Genomic DNA, 23153 nt, shown 5'->3' with positions numbered 1-23153 from the left:
TTGTCTTGTACTGTACTTTCATTGTGAGTGTCTTGGTAGTGGTTGTGGTGAACGGAGTGTTGTTTGATTCTCTTTGATTGTAGCACCAGTAGAGAGAAACTAGGAGTGTGTGAGCCAAGCTGAGATCCACTTGGAGTAGCGACTCCACACATTCACTGTCATCTGGAGATCTTCCTCCTCTTGGGTTTCGGGGTCTTCACCGGTCTGTCTCTCTGTGACATCTGATGCACCTCGGAAACGGAAAAAAAAGACGGAACAGCATATTTAGATAGACAAATCTAATGTAAACATGTCATATCTAACAAAGGCATAACACAAACACGTCATATCTACAAAGTACATAACGACATGGGCACTGTGTACACACAATGAATCTACCCCCGAATCTATCAGGATACTCACATTGCCTGTCATTTTGTCCAGCTCACTCATAGCCTCCTGTATGGCAGCCTCTAAGTGGTTATTCATTTTCCCCCCACTGTAAGAAAGAGAAACATATTGTATTGTATAAATGGTCTCGTTTCATAACAAAGAAAAATTACATAATACAAGAATGGAAGCAGCCGATTATGAGCGTAACCAGGTAACCTACTTTCTATGAATCTTTGTTTTGTGTAGTGCTGCCAGATCCTCTGTTAGTGTCCTTGGGAACTTCTCTGGCTCTACCTGGGGACAATAAACAGCATTAGCTAGAGTCAGAGCTACACAACAAAGTGGGGAAAAAAACAGCCCCCCAAAAGTACATTAGCCTGTGGACATGAATAGTAGAATAACTACTAGCCGGTGTACATTTCCCAACTATTACAAATCAGGCAGTATTGCGTGGAGGCCTATGCAATGGCATCTGATGTGCTGCCCTCAGAAAGGATGACTCACAAAAGGCAACCAAGTGTTCCTGAGACTTCATGTGGATTTACAATGATAATTAATTACAACTTTATTCGGTTGTTAAGTCTGACGTCAAACGTGACGTTTAGCAATTTCCGGGTCCAAACCAGAAATTCCCTGCACCATAATACCAGTGTACTACAGTGGTAGAATGACTGTTCAATCGTTTTTTAGACTGGGATCTATTCATACAACAAGGGACACAGCACTTTCCCGTTTTCCCCATATTGTCAGCGTCTTTGAGCCTCGGAAAAGCGCTATATAAATATAATGAATTATTTTATTACTGAGGCATTTCGAAGACAGCGCATCAACAACCGAATAGGCACTACAGGGAGCAAGAAGACAATAGTGAAAGGCATGCTAAATGTTCCGCGGGACAGATTCTTCTAAATAATAAGTTTGCATAACGATTCAGGCCAACGCCAACGACTTCATTTCACACTTCATAACCAAACCATTATGACCCAACTTCAATTAAAGCCTCATTTTCTAATGACAAACGGTAAGCTAGGGCTACTTTAATTAACAAAAGGAAATAGACAAGGAGCTATCGAAAGAACTCCAAATTAAAAAGAGCAACATCTTTTCCTTCCCCTTCCTAACTTGTTATAGGCCTACAAGCCTATCCCAGAGAAGCAGAGTGTGAGACAGGTTCCTCCTCCACCATTGTCCAGATATGTTGCAGTCCAAAAAAGCATCGAACCACAGTAAAAAGGACTGGTTGAAAAGGTCAAATAATCATCATCAATGACATCATCATGTCAAACTACCAGGAGAAGTTAAATAACAGTTAACTTTCACACAATCCATATTCCCATAATAACATCTTGCTTCATTGACAATATCCACATTTAATTGCCTGAACAGTAACCTTTAAAAATACTAAAATATTATAAATAAATAATGAAACGTAACAAACTGAAGCAACAATAGGCAGTGAAGCACAATAGGCAGTGAATAAATTCTGGCGATGGATGCAGACAGGCAGGTAAAAAAAACAGTGTAGCAGCGACCTCTGGGATGGTGTCAAACCCATTATGCTGTTACCCAGATGTTAATTCTCTCTCTCACGTCTCTCTGAGGCCTTTGACAGCGCCGCAGAGCAGAGCAGAATCGGGTGTTTTTGAATGCAGAACACCGTATGAGTTCCTCCCTCTCCCCCTGTCATCTTCTTTGTGAGGAATTCTTAAGATGAATACCTTTCAGGAACACTTCATGCCTAAGCAGCACTTTCCAGCATCCCCCCCAATCTTTTGCCAAGTATTATATCCTGCCCTCATTAAAATAAACCAGAACCAAGACTCCTACTGAAGAGGAAGCAGGTGAAAATGTGGTTCAAAACTGAGAACGGAATTCAGCTGGACACACATACACTTCCTTATTATTCTGGATAATAATCAAACTCAAATACTGAACTGAATAATCTCACCTTGCCCTGTATGCTGTTGAGCATGCCAGGGGGGTATAAGTGCCCCTCGCTCCCCATCTTCCCATGCCATGGGGGAAAGCCTTTGCCCTGCGCCCAGAGAAGTTCTCCCGGGTGGGGGTGTGTTCTTGGCCTGTGGTGGAAGACCTCGCTGGTAGCAGACAGGTCTGCAGGCCGCAAGTCTTCCTCGCCGCTCAGGCCCCTGACGTCAGAGGAGTGCCCATTTAGGTGTCCGTTGTAATGCCCGTTGTAGTGCCCGTTGAGGTGTCCGTTCGAGTGCCCGTTGTAAAGGCTGTAGTCCTTGGGGAAGTGGCCCTCTGGACCGGAGGAGGAGGAGCCCCCGGGGGCCTGGGCATGCCTAGGATGTAGCCTCCCTACGGAGGGGCCCCTGCTGCTGCCATTCATATGGGCGTACAGGCTGCTTTTAGGATACAGGCTGCTGAACTGGAATGGGGGTGTGGGTGGGGCATGCTCCTGGGGGCCGGAGGGGCCAGGACCTTTGAGCATCTCTGCTGCTGCGTAGGAGGAGAAGCCGTTCCCCATTAGGACCTGAGAGCGCTGATGGAGGAGCTCGTCGCTGTACCACAGCCCCTGCTGCTCCTGGACCTCGGCTTCCCCGTCCCACTGTCTCTTTTGAGCGTTGCGGCGGGGGGTGCGTAATCGGCTGGTCGGGGGAGCCTCCATAGCAGCAGGGGAGAGGCTGTTCCGTTCAGGGGTCTTCTTGCGGGACCGAGCCGCCCTGGGCTTCTTCTGGCGAGGCTCCATCTCTGGCTCCGGAGGGTAGTGGAGGGGTGCGTGGATGACCGAGCCGACGACGGCGTTGGAGAGGTTGAGGGGCTCACCAAGAACAGAGCTAGGCAACGGTCCGCTACAGCCCATTGACGAGATCTTGCCGGCCTTGCCCACTGCCGCCTGGTGGATGGCGTCAATGACTTCTCCCCCGCCGCCACCGTGCGGACCGTGGGCAGCCTGGTATTCTAGATGGGGGTCCTGGGGGCAAAGGGCATCAAGTGGAGACATGATCCCAGGTCGACTGATCATTGTCCCGTTGGGGAGTGACACCCTCTCAGGGAAGCCCACCTGTAAAGGACAGATGGGTACAAAATGTATTATGTAAGATTGTTCACATTGACATCATGTCAAGTCATGTTTCAATCGAAAGCATATACACTGGTCACAAACAATGGCATTGAACACCAGGGTGAAGAAGGACAGCGCAATCCCAAACGAATCTCTTTGGAAAGCCATCTGACCTGGAAGTTCTGAAGGAGGCTGTCCATGGGGCTGGAGGAGGCACCACCAGGGTGAGGAGCGTCAGGGTGGGAGCCTTGGCCCAAGAACATGTGCCGACCCTGGGGCAGAGGCTGGCCTTGGCCAAGCTGCTGCTGCTCTGGCTGTAGTCTCAGCTGCCTCTGGTGCTGCAGCGGGTGGCTGTTCCTGATGAGCGACTGGAGACTGTCCTCTTGGGCCTGCCTTAGATCACGACTCAGAGAACTGACCTCACCTGTGTAAAAAAAAAAAGGGGGGAAAAAGGGGGAGAGAGGGGAGTGAGAGAGGGATGGCAAAGAAGGAGACATGGGAGGGAAGTGAGAATGGAGAGTTATTAAGTGGAGTGGAAGAGGAAGTGGGAGATCGGATCATGAGGACAGTTCTGCTGCCAGCTGATTTTGAGATTTTCCCGAGACAAGGAAACACCTCAGGAACAATCAGAGGAACACTGCATGATCACTGAGGGTCGCCCACCTAAAAGTGTGCGGATTCTATGTGAGGAGGAGCAGTGAGGTGAGGGGACAGACAAACAGTGACAGCACAGAAACGGAATAGATGAGTTTGGTGAGAGTGAAGTGAAGTCATTCCAAATAAAGAGAATCAGATCGGTGATAGAAGAGGGTGAGCTATATTTAAAATGCGACAGAGACAGTGAAAGTGAGTGGTGTGGGTGGTGGAAAAAGGTAAATAAAAACAAACAACAAGCCCAATTTTGTAGATCCCTGAGCAATCATTGATTAAAAGAACGATACAAAAAAACTAACAGAAAACAAGATATGAGGAATAAACAGAAATCAAAAGGGCTTACTGTGGTTCAGACGAGCCTCCCTGAAATAAGACTGAAATCGGACCAAATTACGGCTAGCTTCGACAAGAGGGAAGCCCCTGACTTTAAATCAACAGAAAATAAATGGGTATATATCAAAACTTTGGATGTCCATCTCTACAACTTCCAGCCATAGAGGGAAAATCCATATACCTTACCTCACAACACCGCGTCAGTGCTAGGCTAGTACTGGACAGGAGAAGTAGCCAACAGAAGTAGTCAACAATCAGGGGCACAATGAGGAGCTAGTCAAATAAAGGTTCATTTTTCAAAAGCAGATGACAAACCTCAACAAAGTAGCCAGTAGCCACCATGATCCGCTATACTTGGGGTTTCGGAGGACATTGGCTGAATCCACAGAGCTTGGACACGTAGTGAATGTGATCATTTGTGTGGAGCTCCTGTATCGAAACAGAAATGCATCCCATGTTTAAGGACGTGTGGTGTGGCATGTCTGTCACTGGTAAGGGAACTGTTTATCCAGGTACACAACACCATTCCCTACTCTCTGGGAACTGTGTGACGTCTCATCTGTGGTAAAAATACACGTTAAATACAAAATCCACCGTACAATGCAAGATCCAGCTACTGACCGATACTGTGGTCAGCTGTCTACATACAGTTGACTCCTAATTAATACACACATTAATAAACTCAAGTCGAGCGCAACTCATAAGTTCCGATTAAATGACATTATTTTCCTTTACTATATAGGGCCTACATTTTCTATCTGCATTGTTGTTTAGTGAAACAGGCCCACACCATTGCATTCATCAGGAATCGACTGTATGTCATATCATCAACCTAGCTCTCAGAACATTTGCATCCAAAAGTCATTGTCGGTCTTTCTTTTGATTGAATCGCCTAAACATAAAAAAAAAAGGATGTGACAGATATAATAATCATTTTCATCTGGTGCCACGGCTCATGACCCTCTCATCCTTCCAACAACCTCAAAACATTAGTCTCAAGCACCCAGCTCAGCACTTGGATCAATACTAAGTGTCTACTTGTTTACTAAAGCCAGGTCTCTCTTATTGACTATGACCCCCCTTCGACCCCCATCTCCCTCTCTCTCTCTCTCTCTCTCTCTCCTTCCCTCTGCAGATGTAGGTTAGCGAAGGCTAGCTCGAGGACACAGAGACAGCACCATCACCCAAGAGGACGCATGCAGCCCTTTGATACACACGCCAGTGACGCGTGGCTAGTGGCTCTTGGGTGCTCCGTCACAGACTGTCACACAGAGGCATTAAGACCACAGAGGGAATTCTACCAAGGAGTGTTTTCCACTACACCGAGGTCTCTCATCTGTACCATATGGTTGGTAATGTACTATATAGTACACTATTGGTTACAGTAAAATATCTACTGGCATGATACATAATATCAGTGTTAAAATGGACTGTAAAAATAGACTACATAGACGCTCTACAAAATAAACTATCCAAATAATTACATCTGACTTTTTGGACACAAAGAAAAAGGAAATATCATCATGACAACAGCAGAGCGGAGAGAGAGTTGGGTGTCAGGTCAAAGCATTGTGGGTAAAAACATGACTTTGTTTTTGCTCAAAAAATGTGTTGGAAAAAAAGTGAAACCATAAAAGAAAAAAACATCCAAGAAGCAGACATGGTTAGGTCGGATGTAAGAATTGCTTTATGTTTTTTTTTCATCATGTTGCTGCTTGTATAAGGTTTACATATTTAAAGGACTCTTTGCCTGCGCTTAAAATAGCTCAGTTTTATTTGGCAGCAGCTGAAGATGTTTTGCGGGTCTGATAGTTCCATGCTGACAGAAAGAGTAAGAGCAAAATGAATGGTAAAAACATGGACTATTATTGAATGATACAGTAGGCACGAAGAGTTAAAAAAAATCATCATATGAGGTATGTAAGGTAATGCAAAAAAGAGATGGTAGGCTAATATCCATTTGGTCCAAAAAAAACGCCTACTCCGTGTCGCATTGAAAAGAAAAAACACCTGCTTACCCGACTCAGAGAGGGCGTGGACACCGCCATTGGAGATCATGGGCGACAATCCTGTCCTGCCTCTGAAGTGAGGGGGGCCCGGTCCCTGGGGTGGTTTCTGATAGTGTCCGAACTGCTGCTGCTGCTGCTGGTGAGGGTTTGGGTTGCCCATGGAGCTCATGGCTCCGTGCCCGGCGTAGCCCGACGGCAGCCCAAAACCCCCAGCGAAGGCAGCGGGGTCCTGCATCTGGTGGTTCATAGGCCCTGCGAACTGTTCCATACTGCTGTGGTCCTGGCCTGCGCTCTGACCGTCGCTGTTGATGTTATGGTAGCTGGGAACCTCCATTCTGCCCTGGAGTGGATGAGGTCCCTCCAGACCCTGCAGAGTTGACATCTGGACCACAGCGTCCTCCATGAAGGGAGATTTGCCAGACCTGGCAGGACTGTGGTGACCCACGTGGTTCAGCCCGTTGTGGGCACTGTGGTGGCTGATCAGTCCATTGTGGTGGGCACTCTGGTGGTGGCTCATGGACTGGAGCAGCTGGGCCATGGAGGTGTTTGGGGGCATGACACCACCACCACCACCACCACCACCACCGCCACCACCACCACCACCGCCACCACCACCACCACCACCACCACCACCACCCTGCAGCAGCGCTCTCCTCAAAGGCTCTGGATAGCCAGAGGAACCGGAGCCAGAACCAGAGCCACTAAGCTGATGCTTGAGCATGCTGAAGGACGTGTCGTTGTTGCCGCCGCCGCCGTCAACGGGCTGTTTACGCTTGCGAAGGGACTCCCGCTGTTGCGCCATGAGTTTGTCTCTCAGCGCGGCTCTCCCGCTCTGAGCCTCGCTCGGCGGCGGCGGCGGCGGCGGCCCGGGATTAGGTAGATACCTCGGGGTTAAAGTGCTGCCGTGTCCGTCCAGGTTCCCGCCACCCACCAGGCCTGGCTGTCCCATGGTGCTGCTGCCGCCGCAAGGCTCCGCTGCTCCCACCGCCCCCGTGCTGTCTGGATGCGTTTTTTGATTTACTAGCTGTGCTTTGGCCGCTGCTGACAGGAGACTACTGGCGGGGAAGGAGGAGGGATTCTGACTCTGCTGCTCGAGCAGCGGGCTGAGCGGCATTCCTACCGAGTGATTCCTCTGAAGGACACCACCGTCGGACCCGGAGGAGGTCGGCGGACACATGCTGCCGGGATGCCTGCTCAGACCGCTGTTCATCCCCCCTGGGAGATGGTTGGGGGCTTCCTTCAAGTGATGGTGGAGCGTATCCAGCTTGTACGCGGTACCCGGGGGCATGGACGGTCGAGGGGACCGGGAGGGAAGCTTCGAACCCCCACCGAGCCCCTGGAGTCCTGCGGGGTGAGCCCCGTGGTATCCCCCGTGGTCAGAGGAAGCGGAGGAGCAACGCGAGCGGTGCGGCGACTCCTCCACCCTCGCCAGACCAGGCCCGGCCATGTGGTTATGCACCGGGGACATAATGGGGGAGGACGAGACAGATGAGGGGGTAGGGTGCTGCTGCTGGTGGACCCTCTGGGAATGCCCCGGAAGTCCAGACTTGGCAGTTGGCAATGGGAGGTTGCTAGGCAAGGGGACACTGGTGGGAGGATGAGGGATGCTTACATTCATCGATGGAACCTGAGATTGGACATTGTTGTGTTGGATGATGCCAGGAAGGTTTGGCATTAAGGAGGGGTCGTGGCAAGGAGCTTTGCTAGGGATGGGGTCCAGGATACCGAGAGGGTCCTTCTCAGAGGTAGTCACCTGCTTCTTCTGCAGGATGCAGGGAGGGAGCTGGGACTGAGACATGACAGACAGGTGTGGCTGTGGGTGTGGGTGGCACGCAGACTGAAGCTTATGTTGATAGTCCACGTTGTGGGGGTAGCTACAGGGGGGCTTCTGCATATTGGGGCTTTTGGCATTGATGTTAGGGGAGAGGGGGACGTTAGTCCTGCCCGCCATGGCACATGAGGGCTGAGCGGCCGAGGGGGAGCCGTGCAGGAGGATGCTGGACGGGGACAGAGGGATGAAACGCTCCCCGTTCATATGGACGGAGCCCGGGCTGCAGGCTCCATGGAAACCGAGCAACGAGGGGTCGGGAGGGCTCCCCAAGGTTTCAGTCCGAGGGGACGGGGTCCCGTCCCCGTAATGCTGCGAACCGCACGAGGTGGAGGAGGAGGAGGGGGGGCTGAGGAGGACGCTGTGACGGCTGCGATACGGCGACGACCTCTGGCTGCCGTGATCGTTCCCGCCGAGCCTCGTCCTGCCGTAACCTCCGTACGGATCCCTCAGGGGGGGAGAGCCCATGTCGTGTTGATGGTACCGTTGACCGTGAGCAGACATCGCCATCTTGTAGGGATGATTCTTGCTGTCAAGCGCCATAGTACCGGGTGGGGCATCGTGCATATTATTCTTTATTATTGCCGGATGACTCAGGGGAACCCCAGGAACAGCGCCTGGAAAACAAACAGGAAAGAAAGAATTTCATCTCGAAGAACAGGCCCTTAAATGTTGCGAAGAGAATGAGAGATAGTTTTTTTTGTTCAATGAGAGTTTTTTGGGTTTGACACAGCCATATCCCAGAGTAAAAGACTAACAAACAGGAAAAAAAGCTGCTGACTGAAAACCATGAAAATAGAATCTGGCTTTATAGGTTTGGTTTGATACACGTGACCCGCAGTGTCACATTTTCGCTTCTCTTTTAAAAATGTAAACACAATGCTGATGGGGCAGAATGCATAAGGGCAGCCCTATGCTGTAAAATAAATTTGCACAAGGAACAGAGCTTGCCTCTGAGCTTGCCTCAATCCATCAAAAGGATATTGTCTTTCATTCTAAAATCTTTGTGTGGCTGAGTCTGCAGAGATTGTCATACTATACGATTGTCATACTGTTACATGACATTTGTGCAGAAGACTACTGCTTATATGGCTGTGTTGAACTGTGGCGTTATGTCGCTAGAAAACCGTGTGAATTTCAGAGCTTGAGCAGCTATTTCAGATATGGATATTCAGTATCAACAAATCCCTCACACATACCAGTGCCACCACTTTGAAGGTGTTGCGACTCCATGCTCCTGTGCAGGGTTGCCACGGCGATGATCTTCCTCTTGTGGATACACAGCTTGGTGACGTCAGCGTCAGCACGGGCGTCCTCAGCCGTCCTCTGCTTGACAGCCGCCCCAGGGTCAAAGTTAAATATCTGAGGGGGAGAGAAGGTGGTGAGCAAGCGTGTGTGGCTAGGCTTCTATGACCAATATACAGTAGACGTGTGGCAGATTTAACCCTCTCAGAATGCAATGTTGGCCTCACAATCAGCATTATTGCATGCAGCTACAAAAATCAATATCTAGAGAGACAGACAGACAGATAGATACCTTCTTGATCCCCGAAGGGAAATTAAGGCATTACAGCAGCTCACATCACAAACAACCAAGCAAGCAACAACAATAAAATAAAGTGACAGTAGAATTATAGAATAAAATAGACATCTGAAAACAATAGCCTATATACAGTAACAAAAGTCCAGTATGATTTAACATCACCCAGCCTGACTCTGTTCGCCCCGAGCCAGCCAGAGGAGGGGTGGTACAGTGTTATTGCGGCAGGCAGAAAATATCTCCTATAGTGCACCTTAGTGTAACGCAGTTGTAATAGTCTGTTGCTAAAGGAACTTCTCTGCTCTGCCACAGTGCATGTAGGGGATGGGAGGAATTGTCCATGATGGCCAGAGTTTGATCCTCATCGTCCTATTGGCCACCAGTTTTTCCTAATAAGCTTGTTCAGCCTCTTGATGTCACCTTCCTTGACGCTGCCCCCCCCCCAACATACCACCGCCTTGGCCACCACTGACTGGGAGAACATGTTCAGCAGAGTCCTGCACACGGCAAAGGACCTGAGCCTCCTCAGGAAATAAAGCCGGCTTTGGCCCCTCTTGTATAGGACATGTGTGTTACCAGTCCACTTTATTGTCCAGGTGCACCCCCAGGTACTTGTAGTTCTGGACCACCTCCATGTCCTCTCCCTGGATGGAAACAGGAGACAGGGGGACCCTAGTCCTCCTAAAGTCCACCACCATCTCCTTTGTCTTGCTGATATTGATTAGCAGGTGGTTCTGCTCACACCAGTCAACAAAACTGTCCACCAGTCCTCTGTACTCGGTCCCAGGGCCTCCACTGACATATCCGATAATAGCGTAATAATCGTCCGAGAACTTCTGCAGATGACCTGTGTTGTGCCTGAAGTTCAAGGTGTAGAGGGTGAAGAGGAAGGGGGCCAGAACTGTCCCCTGAGGGGCACCAGTGCAGATCACCACCCAGTCTGACACACATCCTGGCAGCCATACAAACTATGGCCTGTTGGTCAGGTAGTTTGTAATCCAAGAAACAATGGGGGAGTCCACCTGCATCCTCAGCAGCTTAACCACAAATCTGTATGGTGTTAAATGCAGTTAAGTCAAAGAACATGACCCTCACAGTGCTGCCAGCCTTATCTAAATGGGAGTGAGATCTGTGTAACAGGTAGCTGATCATCCACACCAATGTCTGCCTGGTAGGCAAACTGCAGGGGGTCCTAAGATGTCTTCACCAGGGGCCTCATGTGTGCTAGCATGGTGTTCATTATGTGGGATGTCAAAGCTACCGGTCTATAATCATTAGATTCAACACTGGGGTTCCTTTTCTTCGGTACCAGATGTTTTCCATATTGATGGGACCTTTTCCAGACTGAGGCTCAGGTTTTTGGAGTCGTGTGGTCGGCGATTGGGTGCGTTTTCCGATAACGATGACGCGGACACCCACACATGTATTGTGGTTTACTTAATACTGTTCAGCAGTTGAGGTTACATTCAATGCATGCCTTGTGCTATATAGGCTAAATAAAATTATGAAAGCGGCAAGTAACAGGCACGTAACATCCATATGCTGTATAAATAAAGACTACCGAGCACTCATATCTGCACGTTTGTCAAAGGGTGCCAGTTACCCAGTTCCTCTGCAACAAACGTGGATATTGTATGGGCGCCCCAGCGTCAGTCCAATGGAAGCGTCAAGCACAGCCTTTCCATAGAAATACATAGCTCCCTACTGTTATATCTAGGCCTAACGTTACATGTTTTAAGGATGATCTGTGCATTTAAAGTGAAGTGCTCTTATGACGCTTAACTCCTCCTACTGTCCCGGCTTGCTCCAGGTCTGTTGTGTATAACGGAGAAGCGTTTCTGAAAATACCGTACGGGTAAGATGCAAATACGTGCCGTATAGGGCTGGGTTCAAAAAAATCGATTTCCCGATTCTGAATCGATCTTCATTAAATGAGCGATTATCGATTCATAAATCCCGAGATCTCGCGCTACAAGAATTTATCATATCTCACGCAACGTGAGGTCTCAACACTAAAATCAAAAAACATGGCGATGGCAGGGACACTCAAGTCACCACCAGGCTTAAAGTCAGATGTCTGGGTGCATTTTGGATTAAAAAAATGTGACGATAGAGATGAGCTGGACAAAAGCAAAGTCATATGTAAATAAAAAGTACATTCATGTAACTGCTTTGGAGTCAATTCATTGATATGTTTAACAATGCTACATGTTATAGGGTTCCTTGAACCATTTATAGCATTAGTTCGGAGAATCTCTTTCATATTCAAGCAAAAAATGTATATTGTAACTAGATCGAATCGGAATCGAATCGAATCGAATCGGGAGCTGTGAATCGGAATCGAATCGTTTTGGGAAATCAGTGGCGATACCCAGCCCTAGTGCCGTACTGTGCCATCCCAGTCTGGTCAATGGAAAAGCACCAGAAGGGTAGCTAAAATCAGTACGGGTACTACGGTCCGGTACGGGCCAGTCGGCAGTGGAGAAAGCAAAACAAAGCGGGCTCACGGGTTCTGGTACGGTATGGGACGGTAGTGGAAAAGCGCCAAAAGGGTTAGGTCAGGTGAGAGGTGAGAATGGGTCCAGACAGGGCAGGGGGAGGGGAGGGGGGCTGGTCCGGTTAGCTGAGGGGGAGGAGAAGGCGGATGGAGTGGAGAGTCGATGGTGGAGTTGGGGGTAGGGAGACAATGAGCCCCAGAGTCAAACCTGTTGAAGAACTTGTTGGCCCTGTCCAGATCTTGGAGGTTGTTGGCCTGCTTGTAGTTGGTGATCTTCCTCATGCTGCTCCACACCTCCCTTGTATTGTCGTCCTGCAGGCTGTCCTCCACCTTTCACCTGTAGGTATCTCCTTCAGCTTCCTCTGCACCCGCTTCACTACTTCCTGGTCACCAGACATGACGGCTCGCTTCTTGTCGTCGAGGAGTCACTTGTGAACCGAGGCTTGTTCTTGGGAAAACACTGCACCCTCCTAGGTAAGGTCTTCTCCAAACAGAAGTTAATGTAGCCTAGTCCGAGATGCAATGTGAAAGACCATAAATGTCCTCCCCATGTGACTCACAGAGAACTTCCCAGTCCACTGTCTCAAAACGATCCTGCAGAGCCTCGTTAGCCTCCTGTGTCCATCTCCTCACAGTCCTAGTGGTCTCACAGTGCTGCTAGAGGCTCATACATGGATTTGAGGTGGACTAGGTTATGGTCCGAACTGCCGGGGGGGGGGGGGGGGGGGGGGGGATTGCAATGAATGCAATGGGGTGCTGAGTCTGTAGTCTCACGATAACAGCATGCATAGTCTCTCCACGTCGGCATAGGGGGGGGGGGGGATATATGCGACCAAAACTATAACATGTGAGAACTCATGTGGCAAATAATATGGGTAAATACAGCAACTCCTCCATCTTGATTTTTTTTTATCCTGTCCGCCCACACTGTCTGGAAGCCCTCGATGGAGGTGTTTGCATCAGGAATAACCTCCTGCAACCACATCTCCGTAAAACACATAAGACTGCATTTGCGGTATTCCCTCTGTCCTTTCACAGCCAGTGCCGTAAGATCCTCCATCTTTATTGCCCAGAGATCTCACGTTGTCCATGATGATAGAAGGAAGACTGTTGGATCTCCTTTTCTTCATCTGTCGCTTCACCACGGCTCTGCTTCCCCGATGCCGTCTCCTTATTTCCTCTGGTACAGCGGGCCACACGCCTAAAACCATTGCCGGCTAAGCCAATGCGATCAGCTGTTCTCTAAAGCAGTGGTTATCAACTGGACTGGCTTTGGGACCCACATTTTCCCATGGTCATTAAGTTGCGACCCACTTTTATAGAATTCAAACCAAGCAAATTTATTTTTCAAAAATGGGCTAGTAAACACTTACTCAATGTCATCATTACTTTTTTTTAAATGTATTATTATTAAAAAAATGTTTTACATAGAGCACAGTACTCTAGCAATAGCAAACTGATCCTAATTAATAAACTGATGAATATGAACATCACAACTGCGTGCTGCTGATCTTGGTGAATATGACTATGTCTGTTTTCACAATATGATAATCTCGCTGAGTAGGCCTACTAAACAGGATGTCAGTCACCAGGCTTTTGGGGAAGCGCTTTACTCCTGATAACAGTTTCATCTTAAGTCTGGGGTGATGGCAGACAGAGCTACTCTCATGCTCAGTGTCCAACCTGTTTCTATGCTTTGAGTTGAGCTGGACCAAAGTTGAGAAGCCGCTTTCGCACAGATAAGCAACGTGACGCTTTCCATATCGATTCCGAAGGGGTCACGCATGGGCGTCAGCAGCTTTTTGAATGTGGGGGGGACACTTATTTTTCGGGGGGTCTGGGGGTCCTCCCCCCGAAATTTTTTAAATAGTAGATTCAATTTCCTGCATTCTGGTGCGTTTTACACCCAAAATAATCTCCCTCTTTCTTTGTTTTTCCTTGGAGCTGGCATGGTCTGCAATTACTGACTACTATTATGTTTTGGTTTAACTCACAGAGGCCTGACACTGACACGTGGCACTTTTTAGGTACTTTATTAAATATGAAGATTCAAAAAGAATCAAAGAGTGAATTAGAAAAGAATGAGGTAACTTTGAGTCAACAAATTGAATAAAAAGTTATGAGGAAACATAAAATATGTACCTAGGCTACTCAGAGCCTATTACAATCAAACTTAGCCCTCTTCAGTGCATTGCAGAACATACAACTATAACAAACAAACAAAATCAAAGAGTGAATTAGAGCTGTCTCCACTGCCCCTGCCTGCTGCCCCTGCCTCTGACTCACTCTCACTCTCAACCACCTATATCAGGAGAAATGGGGATGCATTGAGCACTTGTTCATATTGTTTTTCTCTAATAGAACATTTGACATAGAAATACAATCATCAATACAAAAAATACAATCACAAGCATTTTAGAAATAGAAAAATAAATGGAACAGGTGTTTTCTTCTTATTTTTTAACCCTAGCTCAAGCAATCAGATGCAAAATTGATTCTTTGGGTGGGTGCAATGGCCAAATTAAATAGTGCAAATGCTCAGGGCAATGAACACGGGCAGGAGATGCAATAATGACAGGACAGGTAAGCACTGTGAGGTGTTTGTCGCCATTCTGTGCTTTTGATGACATTTCGCCTGTGTCTGTTCTGCATTTAAACATGTCTAACCGCACTAGTAATGCCTAACAAAACTGCTAGTGCCATATAGCTGATCTAGCTCGTATTTGGTTGCTAGTAGGCTATGCTAATTCTATTGCTAATACAGAGAATGTCTCATAAGGTGCTAACATTCTTATCAGAAAAGCTGGCTGTGTTTGACCTTGGGAGAACGCAATGTTGCTGTTTGGCCACTCACGGGAAAACTTGGATGACTTTGACTTACTTTTCTCTTCTTAGAAAAAAAAAATCCTTATATCCATCTTGGTGGATGATCTAAATATCGTCTTGCCTCAGTCTGAATGTTTTGAATCTGCGTGCGTGTCTGATGCTGCGTGCCGTTAAAAACAGAAGTAAAACGCGGAGTGGATTTCTGGATATGGGCAATCCCCTACTCATAAAGTGGAACGGATTTGATTGTGAAGCAATGAAAATAACGCTGACCAGTCATGCAACATATTTTTGATGGCAAATGTGGGGGGGTCCAAACGACCTTGTTTCAAAGGTGGGGGGGACACGTCCCCCCCCAAATATATGGTGGTGACGCCCATGGGGTCACGTATCCATTGAACACCTCCATGTTTTTCCGGGAAGTAGTCATGACACCGAGCTTGCTGTTTAGTGAAATGCGCCGTGAGAATTCTTTTCAGGGCATTTTTGCCCTTGCATAGACACTTTTTATGTGTTGAGGTGCTCGAACACATCAGCAAGATACGCAACTCGTGCGAGCCAGATTTCGTATAAGGCAAGTTATTCTCTGAAAGGAAGGCTGCAATTTCTGTTCTAAGTTTGTAAAAGCGTGACAACACCTTTCGCCTGGATAGATGTGACAGTCGTCTCCAAAGTCGTTTCCAATTCCAATTCCAATTCTCGGAAACGCCTTTGGAGACGGCTTACGGTAGAGAAATGAACACTCAATTCACAGGAAACAGCTCTGGTGGACATTCCTGCCAATTGCACACTCCCTCAAAACTTGCGACATCTGTGCTGTGTGATAAAACTGCACATTTTAGAGTGGCCTTCTATTATGCAGCTTACGGCACATCTGTGCAATAATAACGCTGTCTAATCAGCATCTGGATATGCCACACTTGTCAGGTGGATGGATTATCTCGGCAAAGGAGAAGTGCTCACTAACACAGATTGAAAGAAATTTGTGAACACAATTTCTACATAGAAAAAATCTTAGGACTTGATTTCCACTCATGAAAAGATTTGAGCAAAAACAAAAGGGTTTATATTTTTTTCAGTGTATATAGCAATTTCTAACAGTTTTATGGCGGGATTAACAAAAACAGTTGCTATTTTCGAAAACCATGGTTTACGGTATATCTGTAAAACCGCCCAACCCTCGTCCCAACACATACCCAAGTGGCATGACCACCACCAGGAGCTCACCTTATGAATGATGAGCGGACACTCCAAACCACACTTGCATGTGCCATCTGTCAGCAGGTAGCCTTTCACTTGCTCCGGACAAGCCAGGACTGAGCCACTGGGACTGAGTGGAGGAGGAGACAATATTAACTGTAACAGCATAGCAGGACACAGCCAAGAAGACTGCATTAAAGACGTGATGTGGAACGCACTGGTTAAAGTCAGTCAATCAGACAGCAAAATCCATCATGGTAAAACCGTTAGGAGCACTATGCCACCGTGATGATTACACTGAGAGTATCGTCCTGTTAAAAGGCCCGGAAAACGCATTCACTATACAGCATGCTTCACACAAAGGCAATTCTCGAAGAAAGGCAGGAGGAAGAGAGAAAGCTTGGCTTGTGGGTGGAATTATGGCGCCATAAAACACTGGATCTGTCAGACTTTCACAGTTAAGACCAGAACACAATTCTCTCTATATGGGACAGTCTCTGTTCTCATATATGTCCCTCCTCAAGGCCAAGTGGCCCAGATCTACCCCACTGGAGAGAGAATATATGAAAGGAAGGCAATATTAGACTCTCTGGAAGGTGTTACGGATGGCTGGCTGTGGTATTGAAACACTACTTATACAGCAGACAACACCGCCTCTATTTTTGTGACTGGAAATGCTTAGAAAGGAGTTTTTTATGCCTTGCAATAAAGGTCACATCCTTGATATAATAAGATATAGTCCTACATTTTCAATAATATATAATAACAGTGAAAAAGATGATTACAAGGGTAAAAAATGCACATCTGGTGCACATCACCCGAGTAGAAAAAGAACAGGGAATATGTCACATGGGTGACAATATTTCTACATTACGATGCCTCAATGCCACTAGTACCTGTGTAAATAAATAAACATTGTCATTATTGTAGCAAGCACATTGTATTAATTGACCATTCAAAAATGACCAGTGGAGATGGGAGGACCACAGCAGAGGCAGTTAGAGTAGAGGTCCTTACCTTATGTAGACGACCCCGCCGTGGTGCGCCCTCCTCTGCCAACCGATAGGGACGACAGCCAGGGACGGCTTCCCCTCAGCGCAGGGCCCCCCCTCGTACCTCCTTGTTCTGTCCATTGTCCTTAGCTCCGCTCCACACTACTAGGCTACACACCCCCGTGTGTGAGAGTATCACAAGTCTGTCAGAGTGCTCAGAGTACTGCGCCTCGTCATCCTGGGGTCTCTCAGGACTGAACTGACCAACCGAGAGATGATGCGCCCCGCTTCAGCTTCGCAGGGTTGACGGAACTGTCGGCAGCCGATCCCCCCCCCCCCCCTGCCACTGCCGCGCCTTAAGAAGGGCAGGTTTACTGGGGAACCACCAGACCTTCGTGATGGTCCTTTGTCCCCGTCCTCATAGATAGCTGTAGCATGTTTAAAACACAACGGTCATCATCAATGTCTATGAGAACGACCGGCCATGTTGGGGGGGAGACCAGGGGGGGATTTGATTGGGTAGTGAGAGTGTGAACTGGCGGTTCAGTTACCCCCCTCTCACGAGGCGACGGAAGCTTTGTTGTCAGTTCAGAGAAGCTAGTATAGGACAAGTTGGGATGGATCTCATTAGAGATGAAGAGAGCTATGGCGGGTGCCAACTGCCACTGCCGCTGCCTCCAGATAGATCCACATCATCGCAGGTTACATCAGGATTACATCATCCCAGTGTAGGTAATAGATTGGAGATCCACTGTCCCTTATATTCCTACCTGTGGAAAAACACAAGAGAGACAACACGGTCAAACCTCATCGTTCTCTCTCAAATATATCACACAGGTCGTATAATACAAGAACCTTAATTCACAAAATACTTTAGATACTGTCAATCTCAATCATCAGATGTCTTGCATTCCTTTGATGTTCTAACAGAATCAAACAGATTCAGTTTTTGCATAGATGATGTGAAAATACCAATGCCGTTATTCTTTTGTAAGAAATAGCCTTGTCATGAAGACCAACCTTGTTATGTACTACATGTCTTGAACGTCATTTAGACATTCTAACAGCTATTCGGTATAAACCAACTGTTCAACAGCATGCGATATTTTCGATCATTTGGAATGGAAGACATATTTCTGATGATATTAGATCAAAGTCATATGTCTGATGGTATTAGAAGTGACAGGATACATATTTAACTATTCCTATGACAGATAACGCAGGTCTCTGGTAAAGAAATTACACAATAAAAAAGGGAAAATAAAATAATAATACCGGTGCCCTTCACAATCCACCTACCCAAGAAATGGCTGTCGCAGACAGAAAACTAATAAAGAATGCACAGAGGGAATATTACCATCTTGTTGCCACTGGTGATCTCATCATAAGGTATTGGCCGAGAGGCTTGATTAAAATGGGGGATGGGGTGGGGGGGGTGGGGGGGTGGGGGGGTAGATAGACAAGCCTTTCGCTGTGGTGGTGACTATGAGTAAGCCCTATAGCAGCTATATTCCCGGCAACAGCCGTGCTGGACCAATGGTATGGTGATTTCTTCGTGACTACAAGCTCTGCGAATTAGCCTGATAAAGCTACCGCAACACGGGAAGTGTTGCTACCATAATCTCTTTTCTGTGCGGGTAAACCTAAGTATGCTTGCAAGACTAGACCTATTACAGCACTACACCTCCCGCTCCAACAAGGGGCGGCCTAATTAGCCTTAGTAGTGTACAAACTATACGCACATAAGAGTTATTTGCAAGTGCAGCATACAAAAATAGCACATGAAAAGAAAGAGAATACCAGCACACAAGCCGATGCTCCCATGTAGTCTAGTTTAATAGCAATGTTTTGTCAGAAAAAAGTCTTGAGGTCTTCGTCAGGTAGCCTTATGAAAATGTAGGAACGCTCTTAATTTCACTAGCCTATATCGACAGCTGAGTGGAGTCCCTTTCTGAGTCTGTGGGAGAGTGTGTTGCTGTTATAGTAACACTAGGGTTGCCATGGCCAGAGAGCTGAGACACCCCACAGCCCTTTGTGTCTCATAACGGTGGTGGTGGTGGTCGTCTCGAACCGCCTGTCAGAGAACTTATCCGTAACTCTGGGGGGGTGAAATAAAAAGCAGCCCTCTGATATTGCATTACCGAGTGTGAATCACGCTAGCTCGCTTGTGCATTTCCTCTGCTCTGACAGATGACTCATATATATACACACACACACACACACACACACACACACACACACACACAGCCGAGCGTGAAACACTGAAAATGCTGGGAATTAAAGCTAGGCACTAGCAGGCACTAGCAGGCAAATAGCAGGCAGACCAGGCGCTTTTCGTCTGGGTACCAATACCATACGGCTTGGTTCTAAATCACAGCACGCACACGTCAGCACAAGATTGCTTCCATCTAGGCCTATTGTAGTATGCAAGAACAACTGTGATAGTAGAAGTGTTGTGGCACCGTCATCACCTTTGGGGATATTCTGAAAAAGAGAGGGTAGAGAAGAGCAGCAGCAGCGACTACAGTATTTCCGATTTCAGTGTTCAATTGTTCTGTCCGTTATTGCGACACATACAACAGATAAGGCAATCTCAACTAAATCACCAGAGATGTAAGCCTTGCCTATTATGGAAATCCTGCTGAATGTGTGCCATTAGAAGGCCACTGTACTGTAGTCGCTCTCACCCTGCCTCTGTCGCAAAGAAGCTGAGGCACATTTGCAGAATATAGTATGCTACCACTGCCTCAGAACATAAATCAGCCACAAAAGAGAGAGAGAGAGTGCAGAGCTCTCTACAGTGTTCCACCAATGCTCCATAGCTGGGAGGGAAACCGAGTGAGTTGAAAAATAGGGCAGGCTGTCTTGGACGCAAGGTAGCACGGTCCCGAAGGGGAGTGGGAGGTTCACTAGTAGATTCAACAGAGCCAAATATTTTGGCACACAAGCATGTAGGCTAGGTCTAACCCACTGTTTCAGAGACACAGTATCAGTATCTCTCCACATTGGTGATACTATGACAGTAACAATCAACAGAATGCCTAATGATTAAGAAAAGACACAGCAAAGAAGACGGAACAGAGGATCTTAAATGTGGCCTGGAAAGGCCCACACAGAGCCTATCTGAAATATCCTCGTGTTAGAATAGTTAAAGGGGACACAAAAAAGAAAGCCAGCTCACTCCTTTTTCATTTCTACTCATGTCGAAGCATTGCATCACTGTACATATTCAGGGTACGGAGACAGTCGCAGTGGCCCCAGATGGGGAATCAGGTGAGCTAATGAGACAAACCTTTTAACCAGATTAAAACGAGACACACCACTTCCTCATAAGCAACAACAGAACCTCAATATCAGGATCATAGTGTTTGTTTATGAAAGAACATGGGGTGAGAGCATATCTCTCTCTCTCTCTCTCTCTCTCTCTCTCTCTCTCTCTCTCTCTCTCTCTCTCTCTCTCTCTCTCTCTCTCTCTCTCTCTCTCTCTCATATGAAGGATTCCCACCCCCCCCATAAACAGTATAGCCTAGGCCTATGTCATTGAATTGATTTTGGTCATGGTGCTGTAATGGGGAAAGCGCTAAGCAGCAGCATCCACACATGGGATTTATGAAAGGTGGAGAGTAATAAGCAGCAGGATGTATTGTTGTGCTACGTGAGGGCCAACCTCTATCTCTCTCTCCGACAGTATATTTATGAGCTCTCAGTTGCTGGAGCAATCCTTTCAGCATTATTTTTCCCTCATTTACAGAATCCTATTAACTTTCACTAGGTTAAAAACAGCATGGTCAGCAGCCCAGGACACTACATTACATTATGTCACCAGTACATGCATACTAGCTTGGCCTATGTAAATGAGATGGAACCCCCAGACAATCCAAAAGAACCTTTCTTGATTCCATATGGTCACTTCATGTTATGTTAGAATAAGACCATCGCTCTCCAGACACAGACAGTGTAGCAATGTTCTGTTCTCTCTGTCCCATACATCTCTGCTTCTGAGATTTCATTCCCTGTCAGAAAGGAAGTTTGCTACAGCAGCTCATAGCCGTCAGATGGCACCAAGACTCATAAGAGAAACAGCAGCGTCCATAACAATATCAGACACATTAATTAGTCATGTTCAAAACTAATAACCCCAAATAAAAACACTACACTTTCCCTGCCATCATGAATGAAAAAATATACCCAATATACTATCAGGTTGAATTTATGGGGCACCAAGTTCATTCTGACATGGCAAAATAGATTTAAAAATGCAAGTTGTTGTCTAATATGATTATATATTATATTATATTATATATATTATATATTATATAATATTATTAATATTATTAGACAACAACTTGCATTTTTCATCTATTTTTGCCATGTCAGAGTGAACTTGGTGCCCAATAAATTGATTATATTGGGCTTTATTACTAATAAAGCCCAATATAAGAAATACATAAATAAACAAACTATGGAACATCCAAGCAATGTTATTAACTTCCCTACTGTGGTCCACAAAAACAACTGTTCTAAGCAAAAGGACCACAGGTGACACAATTATGGACAGACATGATTAGAGACAGACCCAATAAACAGCCAGATACAGTAACAGTACAGTAGAGGCAGCACACGCACTAAAGATCCTGATTCTCAAGTTGCTGTGCTAAATATAAGGTTACTAAATAATCTGCTAATCGACTTTTATGCATCTCACCAATATACTCGTTTTTGGCTGTATAGTTAAGCTAGATTTCTTATATAAAATTGTGTAACTTAGCTAAGCCTAGTGGCTACAGCTGACACTGACAGCTAAGAATGACAGAATAGGCGACATTAAAGATCTGCAAGAGGCCAATGTTCACGAGCCCAAATGACACTAGGTCTGATGAAAACAGAACAAGTTGTTCCTGCTTGGCATTAAAAAAAAAGCATAATAATCTCATTTATTTTCGTTGATCATATGATCTAACATTAGTTGGGGCTAGCACATTTAGCTAGCTGGTAAAGCTAACAAGCTATACACATGATATGATTTGATCAGATGTGGAGACTGATCGTAGTACCCACCATACCTCTGTGAGCTTTTTCCTTTGCAAAAAAAAAAAACAGAGAAAAAATTACGATCTTTTTTTTACTGGACCGATCTTTTTTTTTTTGCTTAAAACAGAGCAAAAAAATAAAAAAACATGTAACGAAGAAAGACACTGTTCCCAGAAATGTCTACAAAAATGATCCAGGGCCACAAAACTGAGACAGAGACCCAAAGCAGAGAGATCTGTCTGTTGCTGAAGCAAGAAGAGTCAGAAAAACAGAAGGCTTTAGATTAGAAATTCACCTCTGTAAAATATCCCAGTCGCCATATTATATCCTCTATTTTTTTTAACAGTCCACATCATGCTTGGATAGGATCATAGGCCTACATGCATACGTCAATATAAAACAAATCTAAAAAAAAATCGGTTTAAATTCCTTGGGAAAAAAAGACGATTGCAGATCCCTGGCTGTTTCTCTCTCGGCTTGTTGGGATAGAAAAAGATGGGAGAGCCACATTGCGCATGCGCGACAGCTGGTGCTGGTGGAAAAAAAAGGGTGTCCCAGCATGCACCAAGTTGGACTTGCAAGGTTCATGAGTGAAGCCTCTCTGGTCCCTGTACATCTCCATAAATACAATTAATACAAATAATACTACTACTTGCAACAATGCATGAGTCTCTACGCTGTCTTTTGCCACACTTTGCTGGTCAGTCAGTGGCTCCTGCTGTACCAACAATAACAATTCTAGGGCATGTAGTCGTGATCAACTCTGATAATCACAAGCTGAGTGTGTCAAATGTGGGTTCATAAGACGATCATAGAATGAATGAATGAATGAATGAATGAATGAAT

At 46.4% G+C, this 23153-nt stretch overlaps 1 protein-coding gene across 1 annotated transcript; it reads right to left on the bottom strand.

The window, feature by feature from the left end:
- Positions 1-158: 158 nt before the first annotated feature.
- LOC308162821 (methyl-CpG-binding domain protein 5-like) lies at positions 159-17417 on the bottom strand (the record flags this gene model as incomplete). The annotated part of the gene is made up of 10 exons (XM_080536961.1): positions 159-221; positions 403-478; positions 593-666; positions 2321-3397; positions 3571-3821; positions 6403-6922; positions 7043-8838; positions 9421-9583; positions 16312-16414; positions 17302-17417. 10 exons carry the CDS (start codon positions 17415-17417, stop codon positions 159-161), a joined length of 4239 nt encoding a protein of 1412 aa, XP_080393087.1.
- Positions 17418-23153: the final 5736 nt, after the last annotated feature.

This window comes from Nansenia antarctica (genome assembly GCF_963989245.1).
Source record: "Nansenia antarctica genome assembly, chromosome: 7".
In the NCBI taxonomy this organism is placed as follows: Eukaryota; Metazoa; Chordata; class Actinopteri; order Argentiniformes; family Microstomatidae; genus Nansenia; species Nansenia antarctica.
The sequence above is the reverse complement of the archived record's forward strand: the minus strand, read 5'-3'. Positions and strand labels throughout refer to the sequence as shown.